Source organism: Sturnira hondurensis, unplaced genomic scaffold, assembly GCF_014824575.4.
Source record: "Sturnira hondurensis isolate 20B ecotype Veracruz unplaced genomic scaffold, ASM1482457v3 Scaffold0005252, whole genome shotgun sequence".
NCBI classification, from domain to species: Eukaryota; Metazoa; Chordata; class Mammalia; order Chiroptera; family Phyllostomidae; genus Sturnira; species Sturnira hondurensis.
Window position 1 is genome coordinate 5,622,293 of NW_028077883.1, and position 25,047 is coordinate 5,647,339.

The 25,047-nt window shown below is 36.4% G+C and overlaps 1 protein-coding gene across 1 annotated transcript; it reads left to right on the top strand.

Annotated features, from left to right (window-relative positions):
* The first annotated feature begins 8,833 nt into the window (after nt 1–8,833).
* Nucleotides 8,834–24,452, top strand: SEM1 (SEM1 26S proteasome subunit). The gene is made up of 3 exons (XM_037046436.1): nt 8,834–9,033; nt 19,985–20,078; nt 24,256–24,452. The coding sequence occupies exons 1-3, from the start codon at nt 8,958–8,960 to the stop codon at nt 24,296–24,298; spliced, it is 213 nt and encodes a 70-aa protein (XP_036902331.1). The 5' UTR covers nt 8,834–8,957; the 3' UTR covers nt 24,299–24,452.
* Nucleotides 24,453–25,047: the final 595 nt, after the last annotated feature.

Consider the following 25,047-nt stretch of genomic DNA (forward strand, 5'->3'; position numbering starts at 1 on the left):
TACTTTTCAGCTTGTTTTCTGCTTCACTTCAAAATCAACTTATATACACCATAGGGAATATAATGAATAATATTTTAATAACTCTGTGTAGTGCCAAGTAGGTACTTGAAATATTGGGTGATCACTTTGTAAAGTATATAGTTATCCAACCACTATGCTGTCCACCTGAAACTGATACAAAACAAAATTAAATGTAAACTGTAATTAAAAATAAAATTTAAAGGGAAACTAAAATAAATTTTTGAAAACCCAAAGAACAAAATAGAGTTTTCAAAAACAGAAGAGCTAATCAATTCATCATTTCCCCAAAACATTTGGTTATGTATTTCCCACAAGTACTTATCTTTCCACTTTCAAAGTATAGTAATCACTAATTTAGTTCATAGCGAAACAATAAGTTCTTGAAGTTTATCCAGGTCAGTGAGTTACAGGATAGTCTCTTGGTGACACAGTGCTAGGAGCTTGGCCTCTCAAACTGCCGTCGTTAGGCTCACACAACTCTGACCTCTACCAGGGCCACACTGATCTTGGGCAGAAATCCACCAACACGAGAAAGGTAAAAAAACACTTGCTTGTTCCATGCTGCCTGGCAGTCTGCCACCAACCTGTACTTTCTGGATTTAAGAGCCAGATTACATGTCAGCAATAACTGGAGTAGCTATTACATAAGCTGGTTATGGGATGCCATGTGCTTTCAACCAGCATCTTTAACAGTTTGGATATAACAAAAATTTAGTTTTAGGACTCTTTTTTGAAATAGGCTTCTCTTATTTTTAGTGGGTTTTAATTACTTTGAGAAGGAATTGAATAAAAATATACTGAAATATCATTTCTCCATGGAATTAAAAAAATAAAGTTTATGAGAAAACATGAAATTTGGGAAATATTAAATATAGTAAATGGCAGAAAAGTAATACATAAGTTACAAGTTGGGCTTTTTATGATCTAAAAATCTATTCCAAGAAAAAGAAAAGCTGAAATGTGAAGACTTATGAGCTTGTTTCAAAAATAGTAAAAAATAAGTTCCAGCTGGTGAGAACATGGTAAATGTACGACAGCACAAGTGTAAATAATAGCACAGGATGGGTGAGGCAAGGGCAGAGGGTTACTCTCAATGCAGAACATTTTGCATTGCTTTTTAAAGGAATTTTTACAAAAGTAAGAAAACATATAAATACATGTGAGATATATATATAAGAGAGAGAGAGAGAGAGAGAGCGCACAGTGGAAAATGTATTGAAATAATGTATCAGATGAAGTTTTTTACACAATTTTCCAGGCACAAGCACATGGCCAACATAGATTAATCACTAATGAATTCTAAAAGTGAACAGATTACTAGCTCCTAAAGCTTGTTATTTTGTTTTCAAATGTTTCAATGTGCCAGATGTTTCATAAAAATAGCTTTTATTATTTCAAATGAACTATGTAGCTAGAATGCCCGACTTTTATTTCTGTATTAAAATTTAAGAGTTAAAAAACGGTACCAGACAAACAGACTTTGCAGTTCAGTTAGCAGTCCCTGGATGTGAAAAGAGTTCTTAAAAAACGCTCTTCTTCAGAGCCGTTCTTGTTCCCATAGAAACCAATGTGAGATTCTGGAAAACAAGGTAAGTTCTAAAATAATCACCATTATAAATACCCATTATATAAATGTAAATACAGGCAATTGAAATGATTTAGATGATTTTGAAATTGCATATCATTTCCCAAACCATAATGATTCCTTCAGAGTGGTTCTTGTCTGTCATATAAATACAGCATTTACAAATTTTTTAAAATTCTTATGATTTACTTGTGAGACCATAATCGCCTTTTCAAACAAGTCTTGGGCATGCAAATACCGATTTTTCAACACATATTCTAGTGCAAGATGGGTCTTTCTTGACTGCGCTTTTACTTTGTGGTAGATTCAGTACTTACCATTAGCATTTGGATTTATAGAACGGATTCTGTATTCATTATTAATTGTTCTACAATGAGATCTAGATAGTTTAGAGAATTATTTTACAATGATAATTTTTCACATTTCTATTTGCCCGAGGACTTTGTCACGGTAAAAGAGCCAAGAGATCTTCTTTTACTGGATTTGTAATTCTTCCCAAAGGTCAGAGTCAATTACGGAGTATAGATACTCATAATGCTGATGCAGATGTGAGTGTGCACAAAGATATATCCCCCTAAGAAGAGTTAAACATCCTACTGTTTAAGAAGCAGAGGACAAGTTCCAATAGGGAAAAGCAAACATTTGAATTTAGTATGAATGTTGAAGGAATCCTGGACACATCACCCCAAAATATGCTACTTTAGCATATTGATTCTTTTGAGCTGAAGATACTTGAAAAACACCAAATGCAGGGAAAGGTCTCTCTGGACTCCCCCTATCTGCCTAAAGACAGATCTCCCGAGAGAAACTCTGTTTTGTCATACATCCCCTCCCCAGAATCAACTCATTGCCAGGAAGGAGACTAGAAGTTGACTCCATATCCAGACAATTTTTTCTGACAAACTCATGATCTCCCATCTCTTCTCCTAAAAGCCCATTCATTTTTCCTAAAAATCATCTATTCTCCCCTAAATTGCCTATGTGCCCCCTTCCCCTATTAAGACAGTATCTAAGCTCTCAAATCTCATTGCTTTTGAAGATACTCACATTTTCCCCTGTGATTCCCCAGTTAACACAGTAAAAATTAATAAACGTGTTTATCTTTTCTCCTATTAATCCTCCTGTTGTCAATTTATTTTACAGACCCAGCTGCTGAACCTAGGAGAGTAGGGACAGTCTTGGAGTTCCCTACGCAGTTCAAGGAGCTACAATGAGTTGTCCACTAGTTATGCAGCGCTGTGAGCTGCAGCAATTTTCAGAAATTCAGGTCTCTTCTCTCACTTCCATTTCATTGAAACTACGGCTTTTTAAAATGTGGTCTCCAGATCAGCAATATCGACATCACCTGGGAGCTTGATAAAAAATGTAGAATTTCAGTCCTTAGGTAGACCAACTGAATCAGAATTTGCATTTTAATAATATTGCCATAGATATGAATGCACATTAAAGTTTGGAAACATAACTAGTTCCAAATATTTGCTCCAGGAAAACTTAGAAGGTGTACTCCAGGTGCCCTGGTGGAAGCTAAGGCGCCCACTAGGACAAGAACTCCGAGAGGGGAGGAGCCAGGTAAGAAGGGCACAGCATGCCCTTCAGAGCAAAACCCATGAACACTGTGAAATCATTTTGAGAAAAGAGAATGAAAAATATCTCTTTATACCAAAAGTGACATATTTTCAAGTTGTATGTTTTTAAAAGAAAATGTTCTTATATATTTTTATTTTTACCACTCCCCCATAAGCTAAACCATTAAAAATATGTCACCTATAAAAATAAACACAAAATGGGTTAAAAATTTAGATGTAAGACCTGAAGCTTTAGAACTCCTAGGAAAAATCACAGGAAAGAGTTTCATTAGCATTGGTCTAGCCACTGATTTCTGGGATATGACATGAAAAGCACAAGCAACTAAAGCAAAAAATGGCAAATGGAACTATATCAAATTAAAGAATTCTTCACAGCAACATAAACAATCAACTGAGTGAAAAGGCAACATACAGAAAAGGAGAAAATACGTGCAACCTATGCAGAATTGATAAGGGGCTAATCTCCAACATATATTAGGAAATCCTACAACTCAACAGCAAAAAAACCCCCAAATAACCCAATTAGAAAATGGGCAAAGAACTTGAATAGATATTTCTCCAAAGAAGACATACAAATGTCCAACATGTATGTGAAAGATACTCAACATCACAGATAATCAGGGAAATGCAAATCAAAACCACAATGAGATATCACCTCACATCTATCAGGATGACTATTATGAAAAAAACAAAACAAAACCCCCAAAGGTAACATGCATTGGCAAGGAAGAGGAGAAGCTGTAGCCCTTATATACTGTTGGGAATGCAAAATAGTGTAGCCACTATGGCAAACAGCACAAAAGTGTCTCAGAAAATACCAGTTGAATGACTACATGATCCAGCAATCCCACTTCTGGGCATTTATTCAAAAGAACTGAAGATAAGATCTTGAAGAGGTATTTGCACACCCATGCTCATTGCAGCATTATTCACAATAGCCAAGATACGGGAATAACCTGAATGGACAAAGAAAATGTGGAAAATACATGCGATGGAATATTGTTCAGCCTTTAAAAAGAAGAAAAGTCTGTGCTATTCAACAACATGAATGAACCTGTAAAGAATTATGTTAAGTCACAGAAGGACATAAGCAGAGCCTAAGCCTTTTACCTACTTTGAAAAGACATCATAGATGTGCTTCCCCACTTTTTTATGGCTGGTTAATTAGCTGTGTCCTCTGTAAGTCAAAATGAAGATGTCTTTGAAGTCGGTCCTTCCTCCATTTAACAGCCCCTCACCATTTCTTCCTGGATAGAGATCGATACAGGAAGTTCAGCCTTGTATGATCCACTCTGCCTACTTACTGAATGGTTACTCCATAGAAAACATAAGGATTCTTGTTGTATGTGATTTAACTGAGACCATGTTGAGCTGAAATGGAACTTTTAGGGAAAAAGAAGAGTTTGCTTGAGACAGATGGAATCATTTACTATAAAATCTGCTAACTAATTTGATTTCCTATGGAGTTAAATATAATCGACCAGTTACAAACATACTATGATATGTATGTAAGTAAGGGCATAGTCTTGGCTACAATGCTTCTCTCTCTAGAGGTGTGGAGGGGTCCTAGCTACACAGAACTAGGTCAACCCCAGCTTCTATTTTCTCCTTTATTTGATTTTTCTCCTTTATGTCTATGTTTATGTTTTGCCATTTTCCCAAATGTGTATATACTTAGAACTGATTCTGGGGATTTGTGTGTTGACTACCTACCTTTCCTCACATTGAGGTGGAAATGTGAGGTGGTTTGTTTCCTATCTTCAAGAAGACTGAGGCTATAACAGCTTTATCGTGCCTCAGTGCTGTGACTTCTGCCACATTACAACCTCTCTGTGTCTCAGTTCACTCAAGTGTAAAATGGACTTAAACACCTCACTTAATAGAGCTAGTGTGAGGATGATTCAATAAGTAAAGACACCAAAAGGCCTTGACACAGTGCCTGATACAAGTAAGCACTACATGCATGTTAGTTACTGTTATTTATATTATTATTAACTTGTGGAGGGACTGACTTCCTCACAAAGTATCATCAAGATATCTAAGAATCAAAATCCACATTTAGAGACTTTTAGCATTAGTATGAAAGATGTGATATTTTAAAATTTCAGTCTCATAGTTTATAATAGTTATCTTATTAATCACTTATTACATACCAGGTATACAATGTCTGTCCAGAAGGCATCCAGTTATGTAACATGAAAAAATAGAGACATTTATTGAAGAAGATACAAGATACAAGAAATATTGTACATAGGGCAATGACCCCTAGTCCCCTTCAAAGCAGGCAACTTGGGACCTCACATGGTTCTCCCAATTGCCATCAGCTGTCCCATTGTATTTGCTTGAAGCTCATTGATAGTGTGAAATCACTTCCCCTTCAAAGTGATTTTAGTTTTGGGAAAAGCCAAAAGTTTCGAGGCACCAAATCTGGGCTGGAGGCGGCTGAGTCACCTGGGTGCTTCGATGTTTCACCAAATAACTCTGTATGAGACATGATGCATGAGCAGGTACATTGTGACGATCAAGCTGCAAATCACCAGTTTCCCATAGCTGTGGCCTTGTGAATCATCTGTATGGTTTTCTTTTTTTAAAAGATTTTATTTGTTTATCTTTAGAGAGGAAGGGAAGGTAAGAAGGAGAGAAATGTCAATGTATGTTTGCCTCTCATGAGTCCCCTGCTGGGAACTGGCCTGAAACCCAGGCATGTGCCCTGACGGGGAATCAAACCGTGATTGTCTGATTCGCAGGCCCGCGCTCAGTCCACTGAGCTACACCAGCCAGGGCTCATCTGAATGGTTTTCATGGAGGAATGTTCAAGCTTAAAGCAAAATTTGATGCAGGTTCGTTGCTCTACTCACTCACTCATTATGAATGCGACAGCCACACAGTACACATGCTCACTCAGTAGCATCTACCATCCCCACTGACTAGTACAGTGAAGTCATTGTTCACACATACACACTCCAAGCCACTCTCTTTGGCTGCCAGGTAACATTGATGTCATGCAAACTTCTCTTGTTATATTAATAATGGCTGGACTGTTTCCAGACGGTCCTCATAAACTATGTACATTCTATAATCTCATTTGATCTTCACTGTAACTCTGCAAGTAACTAAAGTATTCTGCAGAGAAATTAAGTAATTTGCAAAAAATCCATGTTCGGTGGGAATTCAGCATGGATTTATATCCTGGTCCATCAAATATATATTGTTGTATGTGTAATTTACCTAAGCAATAATGCCTCTAATGCTTCTTACACTTTAAAGCTGTCACTTTCCAAGGTTTTTCTCTGTGTTGTGACCATTAAAATGAGAAGCTGTTCATTTTGCCATGTGCCATGATGACTGAAATGAGAAGTTATCCAGTGGGTCCAGCATTCCGGACTTAATGAATGAATAAAGTTTTTAAAACTAGGCACTTAACATAGGCTGTTTCTCAATTACTCCTTTAAATCGAATACATTCAGTTTTAGGGAGAAAATCACTGTATTGCTGTTGATTGTTTGTTTAACTAAGAATTGATAAAATATCATCATATATCAAGTAAGTCAAATAACAGGTCCAGGAAGGAGAATTTTGGATTTTTGCTCCTGGGCCAAAATTTTTATGGCATTTAAAAAATAAAGGTATAGTTCACATAACATAAAACTCATCAGTTTGAAGAGTACATTTTGGTGGTGTTCAGTATATTCATTGTGTTTTTTGATTATCATCACTATCTGCCATTACTATCTTCAATCCTCATCACTACCAATATCAGAGTGTTTTTATCAGCTCACAAAGAAACCCTGTGTCTATTAGCAGTAAGTACCATCTCCTGGCAGCTGTTAATCTTCCTGTCTCTATAAACTTGTCCTTGGGCAAATCGTTATCTCTGTACTAAATGACTGCTCAGATCCGTGATTTGTTTTCTATTCTTTGGCGTCTGTATCAAACTGCCTTCACAAAGTTTCAACTTGGTGTGTGGTTCCCAGGAGTATAGGTGATAGGTATGATAGAAGGCATGATAGAGAGTATGAAACACTAAGGTATCCCATCAAGGTTGTCAAATGCTTGCTGTGCACATGGGCTTCACTATGAAGAGATATACTTCATAATTTCTGCATTTCTAATGTCTGCATTCATTTCTAATTTTAGATGTCCCTCACATTTTCCCTTCTTTCATTAATTTGGTACTTATTTATATAACATACCAAATTAAGTATACTTGGAACTTCCTTTGAAGACTGCTAATGTTTTCGGTCATCAAATCAAAATAGTATTATAAGGATCATCTTATTTTTCTTAAAAGTTACATCTGATTGTAGGCTCCCAAATTCTGATCCAATTGTGTGTTCTATTTAGTTGCTCCATTTGCTGTACTCCCATACACTGCTCAATTCTCAGATAATTTTTTCTTAAAATAAACATTCAAATGTATTATTGTGTCATCATGATCTATCTATTTACATGTCTCTGAGGGGACTGTGCGAGCTCCTTGAGGGGATCTTGTCTATACATGTTTGATTTTCCAGCACGGGGCCTGGTATGTTGAAGAAATGGAATTTAAACATATACACCAATACACATAAGAACATTTACAATTATTGTCCTGGCCAAGTGGCTCATTGATTGGAGCTTCCTCCCATGTACCAGAAGGTTGCAAGTTCAATCCCCAGTCAGGTCCTTAGGGAGGCACCCGATAGATGTCTTTCTCTCTCATGGATGTCCTGCCTCTCTCTCTGTCTTTCTGAAATCCATAAACCTATCCTCCGGTGAGGATTTAAAAAAATTCACAATGATTAATTTACAGTTAATTATATCACACAACATTCAACTATAATATGTATTTGACAACTACATCTGGCAGTTTTATACAATTCACAACTACATTTCAAATGATATTAGCTATTTTAAAAATTCAAAATGATGTATTTGGAACACCATAAAATTCACCACGGTGGAGCTACAAGATGGAGGAACACTGAACGGAAAAGCTTGGAGATTAAAATAAGGTGAAGAAATCTGCTTTTGGATCGTCTAGCACGACCTCAGTAACTTTGGCTAGTTCTGAATCTGAATTTTCTGTGATGTGGAGATATTTAATACCACGCTTAGAGAATTGGTTTAAGGATGTAGTTAATCTATGTTTATTTTAGGGCCTGGTCTAAATGAATTCATTTAACAGGCCTTTTACAGGCCTTTTTTTTTTTAAAGTAGAATTTTTTTTTCAAAGATTTTATTTATGTATCTTTTGAGGGGGAAGGGAAGGAGAGAGGGAGAGAAATATCAATGTATGGTTGCCTCTCATGAGTCCCCTGCTGGGAACTGGCCTGCAACCCAGGCATGTGCCCTGACTGGGAATCGAACCGCGATCGTGTGGTTCGAAGGCCCGCGCTCAATCCACTGAGCTACACCAGCCAGGGCAGGCCTTTAATGAATCTTAGTGGACGTTTCATCCCTGAAGTTTTACTTTTTCTACACATTATGACTCTTTCCCAGTCTGGGAAACCTGCGCTAATGTCCAGTTTCTCTATTCAGAGACTCCGGACAAGACTGCGGAGGCACAACAGAACCTTTCCTACTATTAACGATGGCTAAACCCGCAGGCAGCGCTGGGCGGACCTCCAGTATCCCAGCATTCCCCGCGCCGCCCCGGCCGCTCTCCCCTCGCGTCTCTATGGCAGAGCGGCCTCGGAGGCGGCAGCCGTGTTATCGACGGTCGTGAGGGGGACTGGCCCCAACTCTCCCGTTGGACAGAGAGGTGTGGGGCGCGGAGAGTTGCGATGTCAGAGAAGAAGCAGCCGGTAGACTTGGGACTCCTGGAGGAGGACGACGAGTTCGAGGAGTTCCCTGCGGAAGGTAGGCGGCTGAGCCTCGGCCTCCGGGACGCGCGGACGGTGACTCAGGCCTCCGGTTGAAGGAGGCGCGGCTGCCGGGGCCGGTCCCAGTGGCGCCCGCGGGAACTTCGGACCCCTCGGGGGCTCTACGAGGGCGACCCTCCGTGCGACGGGCTTCGGGTCCCGCGTGTCCCGGCGGGACTCACGGGTGAGGCAGAATGCCTTCTGCTTCCTCATTGGGAGGAGCCACGGGCCCCCGGCGCCCCCACTCCGCGTCCGGGAGCGCGGGGGGCGGCTGGTACTTCCACTTTGCATCCAGGTTACCTCGATCGTGACTACGTAACCCTTTTTCCCTTTATTTTCTTTCAGTGCATCGGCCTTCCTTGGCCTTTAATTCTTACAGAATTGTTTCTGATTTGGCCAGGGCTGCTTACTCTTAGGACTTCACGAATGAAGCCGGTTGAATACGATGGGAGGGTCAGGTATTGGGGCTTAACGTTGTTGTTCCTCACTCATTTTTGATAACTTCACGCTGAACTAACATACGTTTAAGGATTTCTAAGACGCTAAAACTCCTCTGTTTTTATTAGCTTTGTGGTTACAAAGAGGATCTGATTCATTTTCACAAATCCAGCAAGTAGGTACCGGTATTCCCATTTCTCAGATAAAGAAACTGAAGCTTGAAACAGAGAAGAAACTTCCCTCTGTCACATAACGGGCTTGAATGGACGGGCAGCTGGCCCAGTTGACACCAGAGTGCTTATTTATCTGTTTGTTTGTTAGATTTTCTTAGACTTGGTTCTGTTTATTGGTTAGATCGTTGTGGCTACTTAATGTTTTTCACTGTTAACTTGCTTTATTGACTAAATGTTATACCTAAGATAAATACTTATCTCATGAGAAAAGGAGATTACTATTGAGTGGTCTTTTTGAAGGTGGTAGAAGGAATTGTGATTAATGGGGTACAAATTTGTTACATTAAGCAGTTATTTGCATCACTAAAATTGTCCTAAGGTGTAACCATCATGATTCTATTACGTCATAAAACCACACAGCTGGAGCACTTGTTCTTTGTATTTATAGTGTACCCTTTAAAAAAAATGGAAGTAGACATTAGTGTGCATGTTACGTAAACTCATAAACTAACCCAAAGCACATTTCTTTTGATTTCTGAGATTCATTGTATATTGTGGGGATTGTTGGTTTTCTGTTTTGATAGTAGAGTTATCTGTCAGCCAGGTTTTCTTTACCTCACTTGGAAGTTGGTTCGTGATCCTCCAATTTTGAACTATGCCAGGAGAAAACTGGCTTATTAAGGACAGGATCCACTTCTGACTTCACTTCAAAATAGCACTTAATTAATTCTTTATCACACACCAGATACAATGTTAGGCACTTTATTTACATTACTATGGACATTACATAGTCTAATTATCAGCACAGTGCTGAGGAAACTGAGGCTTAGATTTTAAAAAGCTTGCCATTAAGTGGTTAGTCCCCAGCCCAAGCTTTCTTAATAACATTTAAGGAAGTGCCTAGCACGATGTAGGTGGTCAATGAATGCTTGTTGAATGAATGAATCTGTAGTTAAAGTAAGTAGTTGAGAATTGACTGCTTAAAAAGTATCTTCCAAAGTCGGACCAGAGGCAATCAAGGAAAACCAATAAATTCTGTTAAAGTTTTAAAAAAAGTATCTAAAAATAACTTTGTACCCGATGATACATATGATTTTTCTCGGCAGCTTTTCTTCGACCAGCTTTTGCAGAATATGTAATTTATTCTTGTTCTGAGTTTATGCTGTGAGCAGCAATTTGTTCAAAACGTTCATAGTTACATAGTAAAACTCATTAAAGCTAAGAGGTAAAGCAAAGAAATTTTTTTTGTGAAGACAAAGGTCTTTATAACAAACTGGTTTATTAGCCTTAAGTAGTTCACCATCTGTTGGTCCTTACAGAACATTGGTTATCTTCAGATTTGAATGTGTAGAACCTACTTCATTCAGGAAACTTTCTATTTAGAATGAGAAATAACATTTGAAATTACTTTGTTTTGTTCAGGTTTCTGTATGTTTCTTTGGTTTATAATTCAGACAGTTTTCCCTTTCATATTAATTTGAATTACTAAGATTTTGCTGGATACAAAATTAGTCTAAGATATTAAATCAATCAATATATACCAATAAAACTGCTCTGATACGTAACAAAGTTAAATATCCATCCAGAATACATATACATACATATATACACACATATACATACATATAAAAATTTTATGTGTTTGCATGTAATTTTTATGTACATGCAGAGGGCTATATTATATATACTAGTCTCTTATATTTTATATCTTAAACATATGTTTACATTAATATGAAAGTTTACCTCATGCTTTTTAACAGTGGTGCACTACTAGTTTGTTTTTGTGCACTACTAGCTAAATCTATTTAGCTTTTGTGCTTTCCATATTTGTAATACCCTTCCCCAACAGTGAGAAACCTGGCTTTGTTATCATAAATATATTATCTTTTTGGTCTTACTCTTCCCTAACCAGTCTTTGTTACCCCCTCCACCCACAGTTGACCTCTAAATCTCAACATTCTGTGTTGGGCTTCAACATTCTATGTCAGGCCATCCTCTCCTCACTTGGTATTGCATGACTTCTTCACACGTTCAGGCTCTGACCCACCACCCATGCAGTGCTCCCCCTCTACAGAAATGCCCCTGTGGCTCTGCTTGGGTGTGGACACCTCGTCTGGGACCAGGTGCCTTTTGAAATTTGACATACATTTTCAAATTGCCTTTGAGAAGGGTTATATTAATTAACAGTCTTATTTATAGTGCACCTTTTCCCTCATTAGGTTGCCTATACTCCATGTTAAACGTTTTAGTCATCAGTCTGAAGGATAAAAAATATAATTGCATAATTTGATTTGGTTTCTTTGAGTGAGATCGACCATTGAGTTTTCCCTTGAACTGTTACCTTTTTTCAATTTTATTTTTTAATACTTATCCAAGGATATGTTTTTATTGATTTGAGAGAGAGGAAGGGAGGGAGAGAGAGAGAAACATCAATCTGTTGCCTCCTCTTTGCGCCCCAACGGAGGGAGGTATGTGCCCTGACCAGGGTCAAAACCGCAACCATTTGGTGTGTGGGATGATGTTCCAACCAACTGAGCCACCCAGCCAGGGTGAACTGTTACCTTCTCAGTTTCTTAATATGTAATTTGTGGATAATAATTAAAGTCATATAAAGATTATGTGGTAGTATTAGTCTGCTAGAACTGCTGTGACAAAATGCCATATACTGAGTGGCTTGAACAACAGGAATTTACTTTGCCACAGTTCTGGAACATCGGAAGTCCAAGATGAAGGTATTAGCTGATTAATTTCCTGGTCAGGGCTCTCTTCCTGTGTTAGAGACTATTGCCTTTTCACTATGTCTTTACAAGGTAGAGAAGAGAAAGCTCTCAAGTGTCTTTCCCTGTAATGTAGGAGTGTCCAACTTGCGACCTGAAGCCCAGGATGGCTATGAATGTGGCCCAACACAACAGTATAAATTTACTTAAAACATTACTTAGTTTTAGTGCTTAGATACATACATTTTCTATATTAGTGCTGACAAACTTGGGACCTGCTTAATGATTTTGAAGGATTATCCTAAGGGCCAGCTGCATGATTAGGGTTATTATGTGAGGACTTTTTAAAATATCTGTTGTAGCGGATATCACAAAAATTATGCACAGACCTTTTTTACTTTTTGCTCATCAGTTTTCTTTAGTGTTTGTGTATTTAATGTGTGGCCCAAGACACCTCTTCTTTCATTGTGGCCCAGAGATGCCAAAAGGTTGGACACCCTTGCAAATGGCACTAATAATCTAATCACAAGGATTCCACTTTCATGACTTCATATAATCTAATTACTTTCAAAAGGCCCCATCTTCAAATGTCATCTCATTAGGGATTAGGGCTTCAACGTAAGGATTTGGGGGTTTGGAGGACAGACATTCAGTCCATAACAATGGTACATGTAAAGTGCATAACAGAGTTTGGCATAAAGTTGGTATTCGGTGAATATTAGAGCCCTTTCTTTCCTCCCTCCTAGATTTTATTTAGGGATTTGGATTTTGGATGATGTTTGGTACTTAATTTACTCAGAACATGAACAACTTCTATTGGATATTTTATTTGTATTTTAAGTATATCCAAAATTAAGCTCAAGTTTGTGAGTTGTTTGATAATTATTTTCTAGTATTAAAAACTTTTAAATTAAAAAATACTGTTATTTTTTACCAAAAGTACTTTTAAAAAGTGTGGTTATTCATACAAAATATGAAAGTACAAAGAACAATGGCATACATTGTTTAAGTATGCATACAGATGGATGAGAGCCACTGTATAAAAAAATACAGTGGAGTGAAAAACCCCCAAATCAAGATGTTGAAGCTTGGGAGGGTATAGTGAGAGGTGTGACTCAGGATATCACACAGTAAAAACTACTTTGTAAGACTTTTTGAGTAGCTATTTCACTTATTCTATGGAACGAATAAGCAATTGTGACAGTGTTACTACTCAGTTGTTAAACATTACTCATTGAAAATGTGATGGACTGAAAACATTTAGGAAAAAATAAGTTTCAAAATTACACTTTACTTCTTAACTTTTAAAGATTCAAATATCTCCCCCCTCCCCACCCAGTTTTGTATTCTGTTGTATATGTAATGCTTGGTAGAATGGTATTATTGTCTTTTGTTGTTTTTGTGGTGGAACATGTTTCTCCTCTTACATCCATCACCCTTCAAGTTCTCTAGCAGTAATTAGCACATAATAAATGATGTGTTCATTGGAAATATATTTGTTGAGTGCTTCCTACAAGTGTCATTGAACAATAGTGCAGAGAGAGAATGCTATTAACTGCCATTTTCCAACACTAAGTGCTTTGGATACATAGATTTCTAGGATAACTATTTTTGTATCATGATAATCTACATGGATCCTTGTAGCAGCCTTATGTTCTTTTTACTTGGGGCTCAGGAAAAGACCAAGGTCACAGTTAACTAGAACAGAGGTGTCAAACTCATTTTCACCAGGGGCCACATCATCCTCGCAATTGCCTTTAAAAGGCTGAATGTAATTTTAGGATTGTATAAATGTAACTACTCCAAACAGTTAAGTGAGAGTGCTTGGCGCTGCCACCATGGACAGATAAAAGTGGAGAGCTGCCTGCGGGCCTTGTGTTTGCCACCTGTGAACTAGAGGCTGCACTGAGCCGAATTTGACTGCTTAAGAAAGGTATCTGTCACCCTGGCTGGTGTAGCTCAGTGGATTGAGTGCGGGCCTGCGAACCAGACGATCAAGGTTCGATTCCCAGTCAGGGCACATGCCTGGGTTGCAGGCTGGTTCCTTGCAGGCTAACTACCAGCAGAGGACACACAAAAGGCAACCATACATTGATGTTTCTCTCCCTCTCTCCTTCCCCTTTAAAGATAAATAAATAAATAAAATATTAAAAAAAAGACGTAGGTATCTGTCATTGGACTCAGTGGAAATAATGGGCCAGTAGTTTTCAAACCAAGTTTGAGCTTTTTAGTATTGGGTTAGCCAGAATTTCATTTTTCTTTTCCTATAGGATGGCTCTGATAGTGCTTAGTTGTCTTGAACTTCATTCAAAACAATTTTGTTAGATTGTATTGTGACGGATGTTGTATCAGTGTGCATTAAAAAAAAGCTTAATCAAAATTGGTGAATTTTTGTGTAGTCATTTCAATATTGAAGATGGAAGAAAATATGCAACATTTTTAGCTTATTATGCTTTATCATTTCAAGAAAGGTAAAAATGTAACTGAAATGCAAAAAAAAGATTTGTGCAGTGTGTGGAGAAGGAGCTGCGACTGACTGAACATGTGAAAAGTGGTCTGTGAAGTTCCATGCTGGAAATGTCCTGTTGGACGTTGAGGTTGATAGTGATCAAACCAAGACATTAAGTGAGGACAGTCAACATTATACCACATGGAAGATAGCTGACATGTTCAAAATATCCAAATCAATAAAATTACTGGTGAAAATTAAAAAGTGTATCCTTTATTTACAGAAAAAAAAACTAAACAGACTTGGCCAACCCATTGTTTTGCAAGTGCTTATCCTGGCATGTGGGGCTGTAAGTCCTTCCCTCCTGACCCCTCACCCCCAGCTACACCAGAGCAACTTCCCTTTTGACTGTTTATCTGTAAGGGCTTCTGGATAAGAGTTACTTTGTTTCCTTCCAATTGCTGGTGCTGATGGTGGTGTGGTGGTGGTGGGGTGAGGATTAATCAACTGATAAAATGCAACAGCAGTTGAAAAAAAGGGGAAATTATTTCCAGTTGTGTACATTGTGAGTTAGCAACATTAGAACAGGATTTTTCAAAGGTAGAAATGTAGAAAAGGGGTTTCCAAAAGAAGGGCAAAGAAGTAGGTGTTCGGAGGTGGAAAATCAATGTGTAATTCGGCTTCGAAATAGTGCTTGCAAACGCGGGTGTTTGGGGCCTAATCATGGAGGGCTGTAAGACAAATGACGAGTTTGGACTTTATCTTTAGATAGGTGAGGCGTGGGTTTTTTTTTGTTTTTTTTTTGCTTGCTTGTTATGTGTGAGTTTTCCTTTAGGTAGGCAGTTTGGGAAAAATTAACCCAGCAGAATTAATTTGAAAGGATAGAAAGAAAGAGACAGAGTCAGTGAAGCTAATGAGCAAATTATTGAAATAGCTTAGATGAGGACTAAGGGTCTGAAATAAGTTATTAGAAAAGAAGTGAAGAGTGATACAGGAATAATAAGGGAGTTTGGGCAAATAGTTTGATAAAGGAGTGCTGGGAGAAAGAAGAAACCAGTTGTGATTTTGCACTTGGCATGTCTAATGTATGACAAATGGCGGAGTTCACATTGGATACCCCTGACTTAGTAGTATGGAGGATCAGAATGAGAGAATTCAGCTGAGTGAGTGTAGGGCATGAGAACTTGGAAAAGGTGAGAATAGTAATGGCTTTGGAGAATTTTGAGAGAGAATTAAGACCATTGATTAACAAAGGGAACCAAAGTCAACATGACTTCATAGTGGAACCATTCTGTCAGGTATGCAGTTTTAAAAATAATTGATAAAGAGAATTGAGTTTCCTTTTTATAAGAGTAAGAAAAATTATAAATGGTTATATAAATTATTTTGAACCTCTGTCTTACTTCTGCCAACAAATAACTAAAAGCTCACCAGTAGCCTGGTAGCAACATCATTTATAACTTGCTTTAGGTTGGTGCTCTGAAGTTCCTTACTGACGTTTTTGGTCCTTACTGGAGAAAATATAGTAATGCAGTGGTGCTTTCCTAGATACTGCTTTCTTAGCCACTGGATGTAGACTTTAGATTTCTAGGATAACTATTTTTGTATCATGGTAATCTACAGAAATGAAATTTTATTTGAAAGTTTTTAATCTATTTTATACAGCTTAAGCAGGAGCACATAAATAAATGTAAGTTGATCTCAGAATGACTAGATTTAGTGTGGCTTCATTATCATATTCATGAGCATAATGATGCTCTTTGCTACCATTGCTGTTCTCTTTACTCACCTGTGATGATGAGTGTACAATGTAGAGCTTTTTTGACCTTTTATCTGTCTCTTTTGTATTTTTCTATATATAATATATAAGCACATTTTTTGTTTGAAGAAACTTTGTTGGAGATTAGTTTTATATTTAGAGTAGCTTCACTATTAAGGAATGAATAAGAATTTGATGCTCCTGAAAATTAGTATAAACTCTAACATTTACAACCCTGTTGGGTATAAATTGAATTTCCTTTTTTTCCAAAATGGTATCCTTAATACTTTTAAGAAATTTTGGAATGTATGTTGGAGGGTGGGGAGAGTGATTTTAAAAACATTGAGAGGAAATTTTTTTGACACTTAAATGTCAAGGTGATACTTAGATAAAGTACATGGGATCTTTGATAGTGCAGGTTTTTGAAATTTAAAGCTAGTCATGGGTATAATTTTCACTGACAAATGTGAACAAAGCCATATTTGGGGGCAAAGTTCTTGATGGTTTAGAATTGAAAGAAAGTTATGTTTTAGGCATCTGTTATTGGTTACTTCTAATTCTGACTTTTAAAATATGGTAAATTATTTTTTTACCATTGCACATCTGGAGGCCTGCACACTGAAGTCAACACAGAAGTCATTAGTTGAAGTATTAATCACAATTCTCCCAGTGCATTTAGTGTTGAAGATAAAAACATACACTTTATAAAGCTATCCACACATTGAAGAAATGCATTAGATATGAATTGGGTATACTTGTTGGATTTATTGTTTTGTCCTTTAAAGAGGTGTTTCTGGATTTAAGTCTTTAAAACTGAGTGATTAAATGAAATTGAATGGTTATCAGTGTATATTATAATTGAAAATTAAAGCACAATTTAGTCAGAGATATATTGCAGGAGATAACAGCCAAACCCTAGAGATTACAACAGTCACAGCTTCTTTGTTACATATTCACTTAGTAGAGTTTACATACAGTATAATTTACATATATTTTAACATATTATCAGTATAGAGAATTTGTAAGTGTTGGAAATAATGAATGGGGCTATTATACTCTTATCATTTAAACTTTTAACATTATATAGTTTAGAACGTTTCTAATTAATAAAGAAAATCTTTTAAAGTTTCTACCTAAAATAGATTGTAGATTCTGGTTTGTCACTGTGAACACTAGGTTTCTTAATGATACTCTTACTAAATAATTTAAAATACTTAAGTTGTAATTCAAATGGTTAATTATTGTCTTGGATTTCATCTATGGTGATTGGAAGGATAGCATGGCATAGGGGCTTTGGATAAGGAATGTTAAAGAGTATATTCAGATTTTATGTGATGATTAATGAAGAATGTAACCAACTCTTCCATTTTTGTATCTTTGTATACTCAAAAGTATCACAATTATAAAGTACTTTATAATACTACTAAGGAAATAATAGAGCTATTATCAAGTCTTTTTTTTTGTATACTCTTCCCCAAATATTGCTCATGATGGTGTTTTTTCCCCTTTCATGAGGTCTGAATGTTCTTAGCCATGTTTCTAATAGGCATGTGCTCAGATGAAGCTAATAGCTAGAACATACTCAAGAGTATGTAAGTCTGATTACTGATTTGAGAAGAGGATCAAACAAAATTTACAAGGTCTCATTTAGAGTTGTGTGTTTCATAGCTATTTGTTGTTTATATACTAGGTACTATTTGAATTTAAGAGTACAAAGATAAAATACAGTTGTTACTTTTGAGCTCAGACACTAGTAATGGACATAGAAATAAGCTGATAATATGATTGTACAGTAAGTAAGTGGTGTGGTAGAGCTGTATGCAAAAGAGGAACCTAATCTCTGAAGGTAAGGAGGAAGAGAAGGGAATGCAGAAGGCTTCTGGAGGTAATCTCCAAACTGATTTTTTAAAAATTATTTTGAAACTTTCAACCCTGTAGGAAAGTTTAAAACAGAACAGGTTGGATGAAAGAAAGGGTCAGAAGATGCAGACTTTGGTTATAACATAAGTCATGAGAATATAATACATAGCATGGTGACTATCATTAATAATGCTGTATTGTATATTTGAAAGTTTCTGAGACAGCAGATCTTAAAAGTTTTCATCACAAGAAAAAAATGTAACTATATAATGATGTTAACTAGGTTTATCATGGTGACTACTTTGCATATGCACAAATACCAAATCATTGTGTTGTACACCTAAAACTAATATAATACTGAATGTTAATTATACCTCAGTTTTAAGAGGGCAACAAACACCTAAGTTTCATCAGGTGTTAATATTTTGTCGTGTTTACTTTATTTCTATCATGTATGCCGTATATATAGAGAGCCACTTGTAAGTAAACTATCAGCAAAGCACTTGACTTAGCTATTTCATTGTGCATACCTTAAAGAATAAAGACATTCTCAGGCAATTTTACAGTCAAGTTTAAGAAAATATTTGGTCAAGGTGGTAAAAGACAAACACCTTATGATCTCACCTTTAACAGGAACCTAATCAACAAAACAAACAAACAAGTAAAGTATAACCAAAGACACTGAAATAGAGAACAGGCTGACAGTGACCAGAGGGGAGAGGGGAGGGAATTTCAGGGGAAAGGAAAAGGCTTTGCAGGAACAAGTATAAAGGACACATGGACAAAAACTAAGGGGGTTGGAAACTGGAGGGAGGTGGGGAACATGGGGAGATGGGCTGGGATGGGAATAAAAGGCAGAAAACTGTACTTGAACAACAATAAAAATAAAAATAATTATTAAAAAATTTGGTCAGCGTAAAGTTTTTTCCTTTTTTTTTTTTTGAAAAAAAAATTGATTCTAGACAGAAAGGTAGGGAGGGATAAAGAAAGGGAGAGAAATTGTTTCTTGCACATGCCAGGACTAGGGACCAAACCTGCAGTCCAGGCCTGGGCTGTATTGCGAATCAAGCCCATGACCTTTTGCTATGCGGGAGGACGCCCACACCAACCAGGGCTGATCTTCTTTGTGTTACCTGTTTATGAGTTACCTTTTTTATGCTTAGCAATTCTGAATTTCAGGCTGGTATGTTCCTGCTGCTCAGCTTGCCTTCATGTTATTAGTGCTGTGTTTTGAAAGATTGTGAAATAGACCTTTTAAAAATTAACTCAAGTAAGATTAGGGAAGTAAATATCCTCCTGAAATTATAGGAAATTTTCATGGCCAATAGAATTTTTTATATTAACTTCTGTTTTAGATTGTCTACAAATTCAAGAATTGAGAACGTACATGACAGTATGAATTGAGATTTAAAGTGTGTGATTACCATTTATCATATATTCGGTATTAGATGTTTTGAATTGTTAAAGTCTTCAGTGGCAAACTTTCTGAAGTTTTTGTGTTTATAGAAATAATATATGAGAACTGTTTAGACAGCACCTGTTTCTGTTTTCAGACTGGACTGGTTTAGATGAAGATGAAGATGCACATGTCTGGGAGGATAATTGGGATGATGACAATGTAGAGGATGACTTCTCCAATCAGTTACGGTAAGCTTTAAGCCAGATTTTTATATAACTTAATATTAATTGTAAGCACAGAATATGTCATCTACATATGATAATTGGACACTTAAAAGACAACTAATCTTTGAAATATGTTTTTGGATTATGAAAAGTAAGACATATTGCCTTCATCTCCTGTGTTTCTAATGTGAATACTTTGTGTAATTGCCTAGAACTTTTGTTCTTTCTAGGCTCTTTACTGAAGAGTAGTTAAATGGAAGCATATTTGCTGTTTTTTATCCTGTGAGTTTTCCTGTTGAAGTTAATTTTCTGCCAGTATTGAATAACTCAGCAAAAATTAGAATTCTAAGTGCTAGGACCCAATAGATTGGTTTTCTCAACCTGGAATGGAGATGGGGGTGATAGGAGTGTATTTTTCATATTCATGTACATATCTACCTAATATGATTGGCCAGAGTAAAATTCATGTAATATAAAATTAACCATTTTAAAGCCCTGGCTGGTGTAGCTCAGTGGATTGAGCACAGGCCTGCGAACCACACGATTGCGATTCGATTCCCAGTCAGGGCACACGCCTGGGTTGCAGGCCAGTTCCCGGCAGGGGACCCACGAGAGGCAACCATACATTGCTATTTCTCTCCCTCTCTCCTTCCCTTCCCCTCTAAAGATAAATAAATAAATAATCTTTAAAACAATAAGTAAAAATAAAATGGTTAAATTAAAAAATTTTTTTAAATGTTTCATTCTAAGAAACTATCTAAGAACTGGCCTGCAACCCAGGCATGTGCCCTGACTGGGAATCGAATCGCAATCGTGTGGTTCGCAGGCCTGTGCTCAATCCACTGAGCTACACCAGCCAGGGCTAAAATTAACCATTTTAAAGNGTGTAGCTCAGTGGATTGAGCACAGGCCTGCGAACCACACGATTGCGATTCGATTCCCAGTCAGGGCACATGCCTGGGTTGCAGGCCAGTTCCCGGCAGGGGACCCATGAGAGGCAACCATACATTGCTATTTCTCTCCCTCTCTCCTTCCCTTCCCCTCTAAAGATAAATTAATAAATAATCTTTAAAACAATAAAGAAAAATAAAATGGTTAATTTAAAAATTTTTTTTAAATGTTTCATTCTAAGAAACTATCTAAGAACTGGCCTGCAACCCAGGCATGTGCCCTGACTGGGAATCGAATCGCGATCGTGTGGTTCGCAGGCCTGTGCTCAATCCACTGAGCTACACCAGCCAGGGCTAAAATTAACCATTTTAAAGTATACAGTTACTTTAGTGGCATTTTGTATATTCAGTGTCCTGCAACCATTATCTCTTTTTAGTTCCAAAACATTTTCAGCACCCCAAAAGGAAACACTGTACCCAGTAAGCAGTCTGAATTCCTCTTTTTTGGCCAGCTTCTGGCAACCAGTAATTTGCTTTCTGTCTATGGATTTGCCTGTTCTAGATATTTCATATGAATGAATCATACAATAAGCGATCTTGTGTGGCTAGCTTCCTTCACTCAGCATAAAATTTTCAAGTTTTATTCAGGTGGTAGCATGTATCAGTGCTTCATTCCTTTTTATCCATGAATAATATTCCATTGTATTGTATGTCACAATTTGTTTATCCATTTATCAGTTGAGGGACATTTGAGTTGTTTCCAACACATGACTTTTTTAAATTAATTTTTTAAAGAGAAAAGAAGAGAGAGACAGGGGGAGAGAAACATCAATAGGTTGCCTGTCATACACGCTCTGGTAGCAGACTGAACCCACAGCCTAGGCATATGCCCTGACCGGTAATGGAACCGGTGACCTTCCGCTTTGTGGGACAACACCCAACCAATTGAGCCACTCCCTTCAGGGCCCAGCTTATGCCTGTTGTGAACAGTGCTACTATGAACATTCATGTGCCAGTTTTTGTTTGAATACCTGTTTTCAATTTTGGGGGATGTAATTACAGAGGTAGAATTGCTGGGTCATGTCATAAAACTTTTTTGAGGAACTGCCAAACTGTTTTCCAGAGCAGTTATACAATTTTACATTACTGCCAGCAATGTGTGATGTTTCTGATCTCTTTTATGTTCTCACCAGACCTCATTAGCTTTCTCTTTTTTTTATTATAATCATCCTAGTCAGTGTAAATTGGTATCTCATTATGGTTTCACGTTTACATTTACCTAATGATGAACTCTTGTATTTGTTGGTCATTTGTGTATCTTGGAGCAGTATCTATTCAAGTCCTTGGCCTATTTTTAAGTTGGGTTGTTTGTCTTTTGTCTTTTTGTTGTTGAGTTGTACATGTTCTTTATATATTCTGGGTACTGGGTCCTTATCAGATATATATTTAGAAATATTTCCTCCCATTCTGTTAGGTTGTCTTTCCACTTTCTTCATAGAGTTCTTTGCACCAAAGTTTTTCATTCTGATGAAGTCCAGTTTGTCTACTTTTAAAGAATTATTAACGAATTCAGGGTTATAAAAGTTCATCTGTTCTGTTTTATAATTTTAGCTCTTACATTTAGGTCTTCTATCCATTTTGATTTAAGTGTTGTATATGTTGTGAAAATGAGGTCCAGCTTTACTCTTTGCATGTGAATATTCAGTTGCACCAGCACCATTCATTGTAGAGACAGTTCCTCCTTGATTTTATTTTGATTCAACCCATACATATCTGTCTTTACAGCAATACCTAAGTAGACTGTCACATACTTTGCTCAAATCAAGATAGGAAGTTCTATTATATTCCTCTGCTTTTCTAGTCTAGTAGTACATTTCTTCAAAAAAGAAGTAAGATTATTTATAACAGTTTTACAATTTTTTAAAATCATGTTACAGCTTCTGTTCTATACTGCATTTTTTATAGGCTCAAAAATCATACATTCTAAAGACTACTATTTTGGAGACTAATGACAATTTTAATATTTTTCTGGAAAGTAATAATGATTTTACCCATCTCCTTTCCCCCCTTTTTGGAAATACACAGTTTACCTTTCACTGTTAATTCTGGTACTTTTGCAATTTCCATGATATCTCAAAATTTCTGACTCTTACTTTTGACTATATATATCTTTTTGTTCTTTTCTTTTTTTGAGCATTATCAATTTAATTTTAAAATCTTGAAATATTTTTATTTTTAGAGAGGGGACAGGAAGGAGAGAATGAGAGAAATATCAATGTACGGTTGCCTCTCGTAAGTTCCCCGCTGGGAACTGGTCTGCAACCCAGGCATGTGCCCTGACTGGGAATCGAACCGAGATCGTGTGGTTCGCAGGCCCACGCTCAATCCACTGAGCTACACAGCCAGGGCCTTCTTTTTGTTCTTTCAGTACCCAAGATGTAATTATTCAGAGCCTTGAGGCTTTAAACTACGTTAATGTATTATGGAGTTATCTCACCTGTCTTAGTTTTCAATTTTGTTTTAATGATGTTGTTTTTTCAGTTGTGGTTTTATGGACAAGATAGGAACGATAGCTATTGATTCATTTTGCCTACATATAGTTAATGCAGAATAATTTATACAACTTAAAATTTGATTTATAATTTCTGTCTTAGCTCGATAGATAAGTATAAATAGAGAAATTTGTTTATTCTTTTAAAAAATATTTATTTGTTGATTTTAGAGAGAGAGAAAGGGACAGAGGGAGAAACATTGATTTCTTCAGCTTATTTATACATGCATTGGTTGATTTTTGCACGTATCCTGACCAGGGATTGAACCTGCAAACTTGGCATATGGGGACGATGCTCTGTCCAGCTGAGCTACCTGGCTAGGGCCTGTTTATTCTTTGTGTGTAAATAATAGTAATTCCTATTGTGATAATTATGAAATTCCAAAAAGTTTGTTACTATTGCCTTGTGTTTTTAACCATGTGGTTAATGATTCTTAAAATTTGTTTAAATATTTATTAACAGAACTTTTGTATGATATTTGGAAAGTATTTGAAAGATAGCAGTAAATTTCTTGTTTCTTCCATAAGTAGATTTATCAGAAAATTAAGGAATATGAAATATGTTTATTAATGGGAAATTAAAATTTTATTATCATTATGTTGATTCACATTCAATTTCTGTTTTGTATAGGTTTCTTTTTAGGGACTAATGTAAAGCTATTTGATAGTATTTTAAGTTGGTGCCTAGATTTAGCTCATTGTTTCTTTAATTTATCATAAAGAATGTCTAGTAATGTTGTATTTTTGTGTTTTATTATAGAGCTGAACTAGAGAAACATGGTTATAAGATGGAGACCTCATAGTATCCAGAAGAAGTGTTCAAACAACCTAAACTTGAACTGTTTACTAAATTCTCAGACAGAATCCAGGATGGGTCTCTTTAAAAATGCTTGTTTCGTTACCTGCTTGGCTTTACTTCTGCTTTTGTAACACACAAAAATAAATGTTTTGATCTAATTTTGCTTTGCTTCAGAACTCTTCATTTTTGCCTCTAGTAATTAATTTTCTCATGATTTTCTAGGACTTATATAGTGACAGTAAAATTTCCTATTATGATTTTTTTTAATGTTAATTGAGTCTCCGGTTAAATTATTTGAGGCTGAAATTCATATGATCCCCAGTTCAGTACTTTCTTAAACCACATCAATTAAATATTGGTCTTATGTATAAGGTTCTTTTACATTACATTTAAACTTAATCTGTATTTTGAAAGCTTAGGCAAACATTTATGAACATTTTTAAGATGACTTCAAAACCTGTATTTTTGATGATTAATATTTAAAATGATTAATAGTTTAAATACAGATTTTAAAGGGTAATATATTAATCCTTTAAATTGATAATTAGTTACTGAGTAATCGTATTAATAATAGTAGTTGATAGAGTATTATGTTTGATATAATTTCAATCTTCTTAAATTTATCAAGACTTGTGTACTAACATGGTTTATCTTAGAAAATATTCAATGTGTGCTTGAAAAGAATGTATATTCTACTTCTTTGTGTTGAAATACTATGAAGATAATTATTAAATATATTGAATTTAGTGTATC

Bases quoted from the DNA above. Each gene is read 5' to 3' on its own strand.
- SEM1 (XM_037046436.1), top strand. From the start codon at position 8,958: ATGTCAGAGAAGAAGCAGCCGGTAGACTTGGGACTCCTGGAGGAGGAC. The intron at 9,034-19,984 runs GTAGGCGGCTGA...TTCTGTTTTCAG, and splicing joins CGAGGAGTTCCCTGCGGAAG to ACTGGACTGGTTTAGATGAA. The intron at 20,079-24,255 runs GTAAGCTTTAAG...GTTTTATTATAG, and splicing joins GACTTCTCCAATCAGTTACG to AGCTGAACTAGAGAAACATG.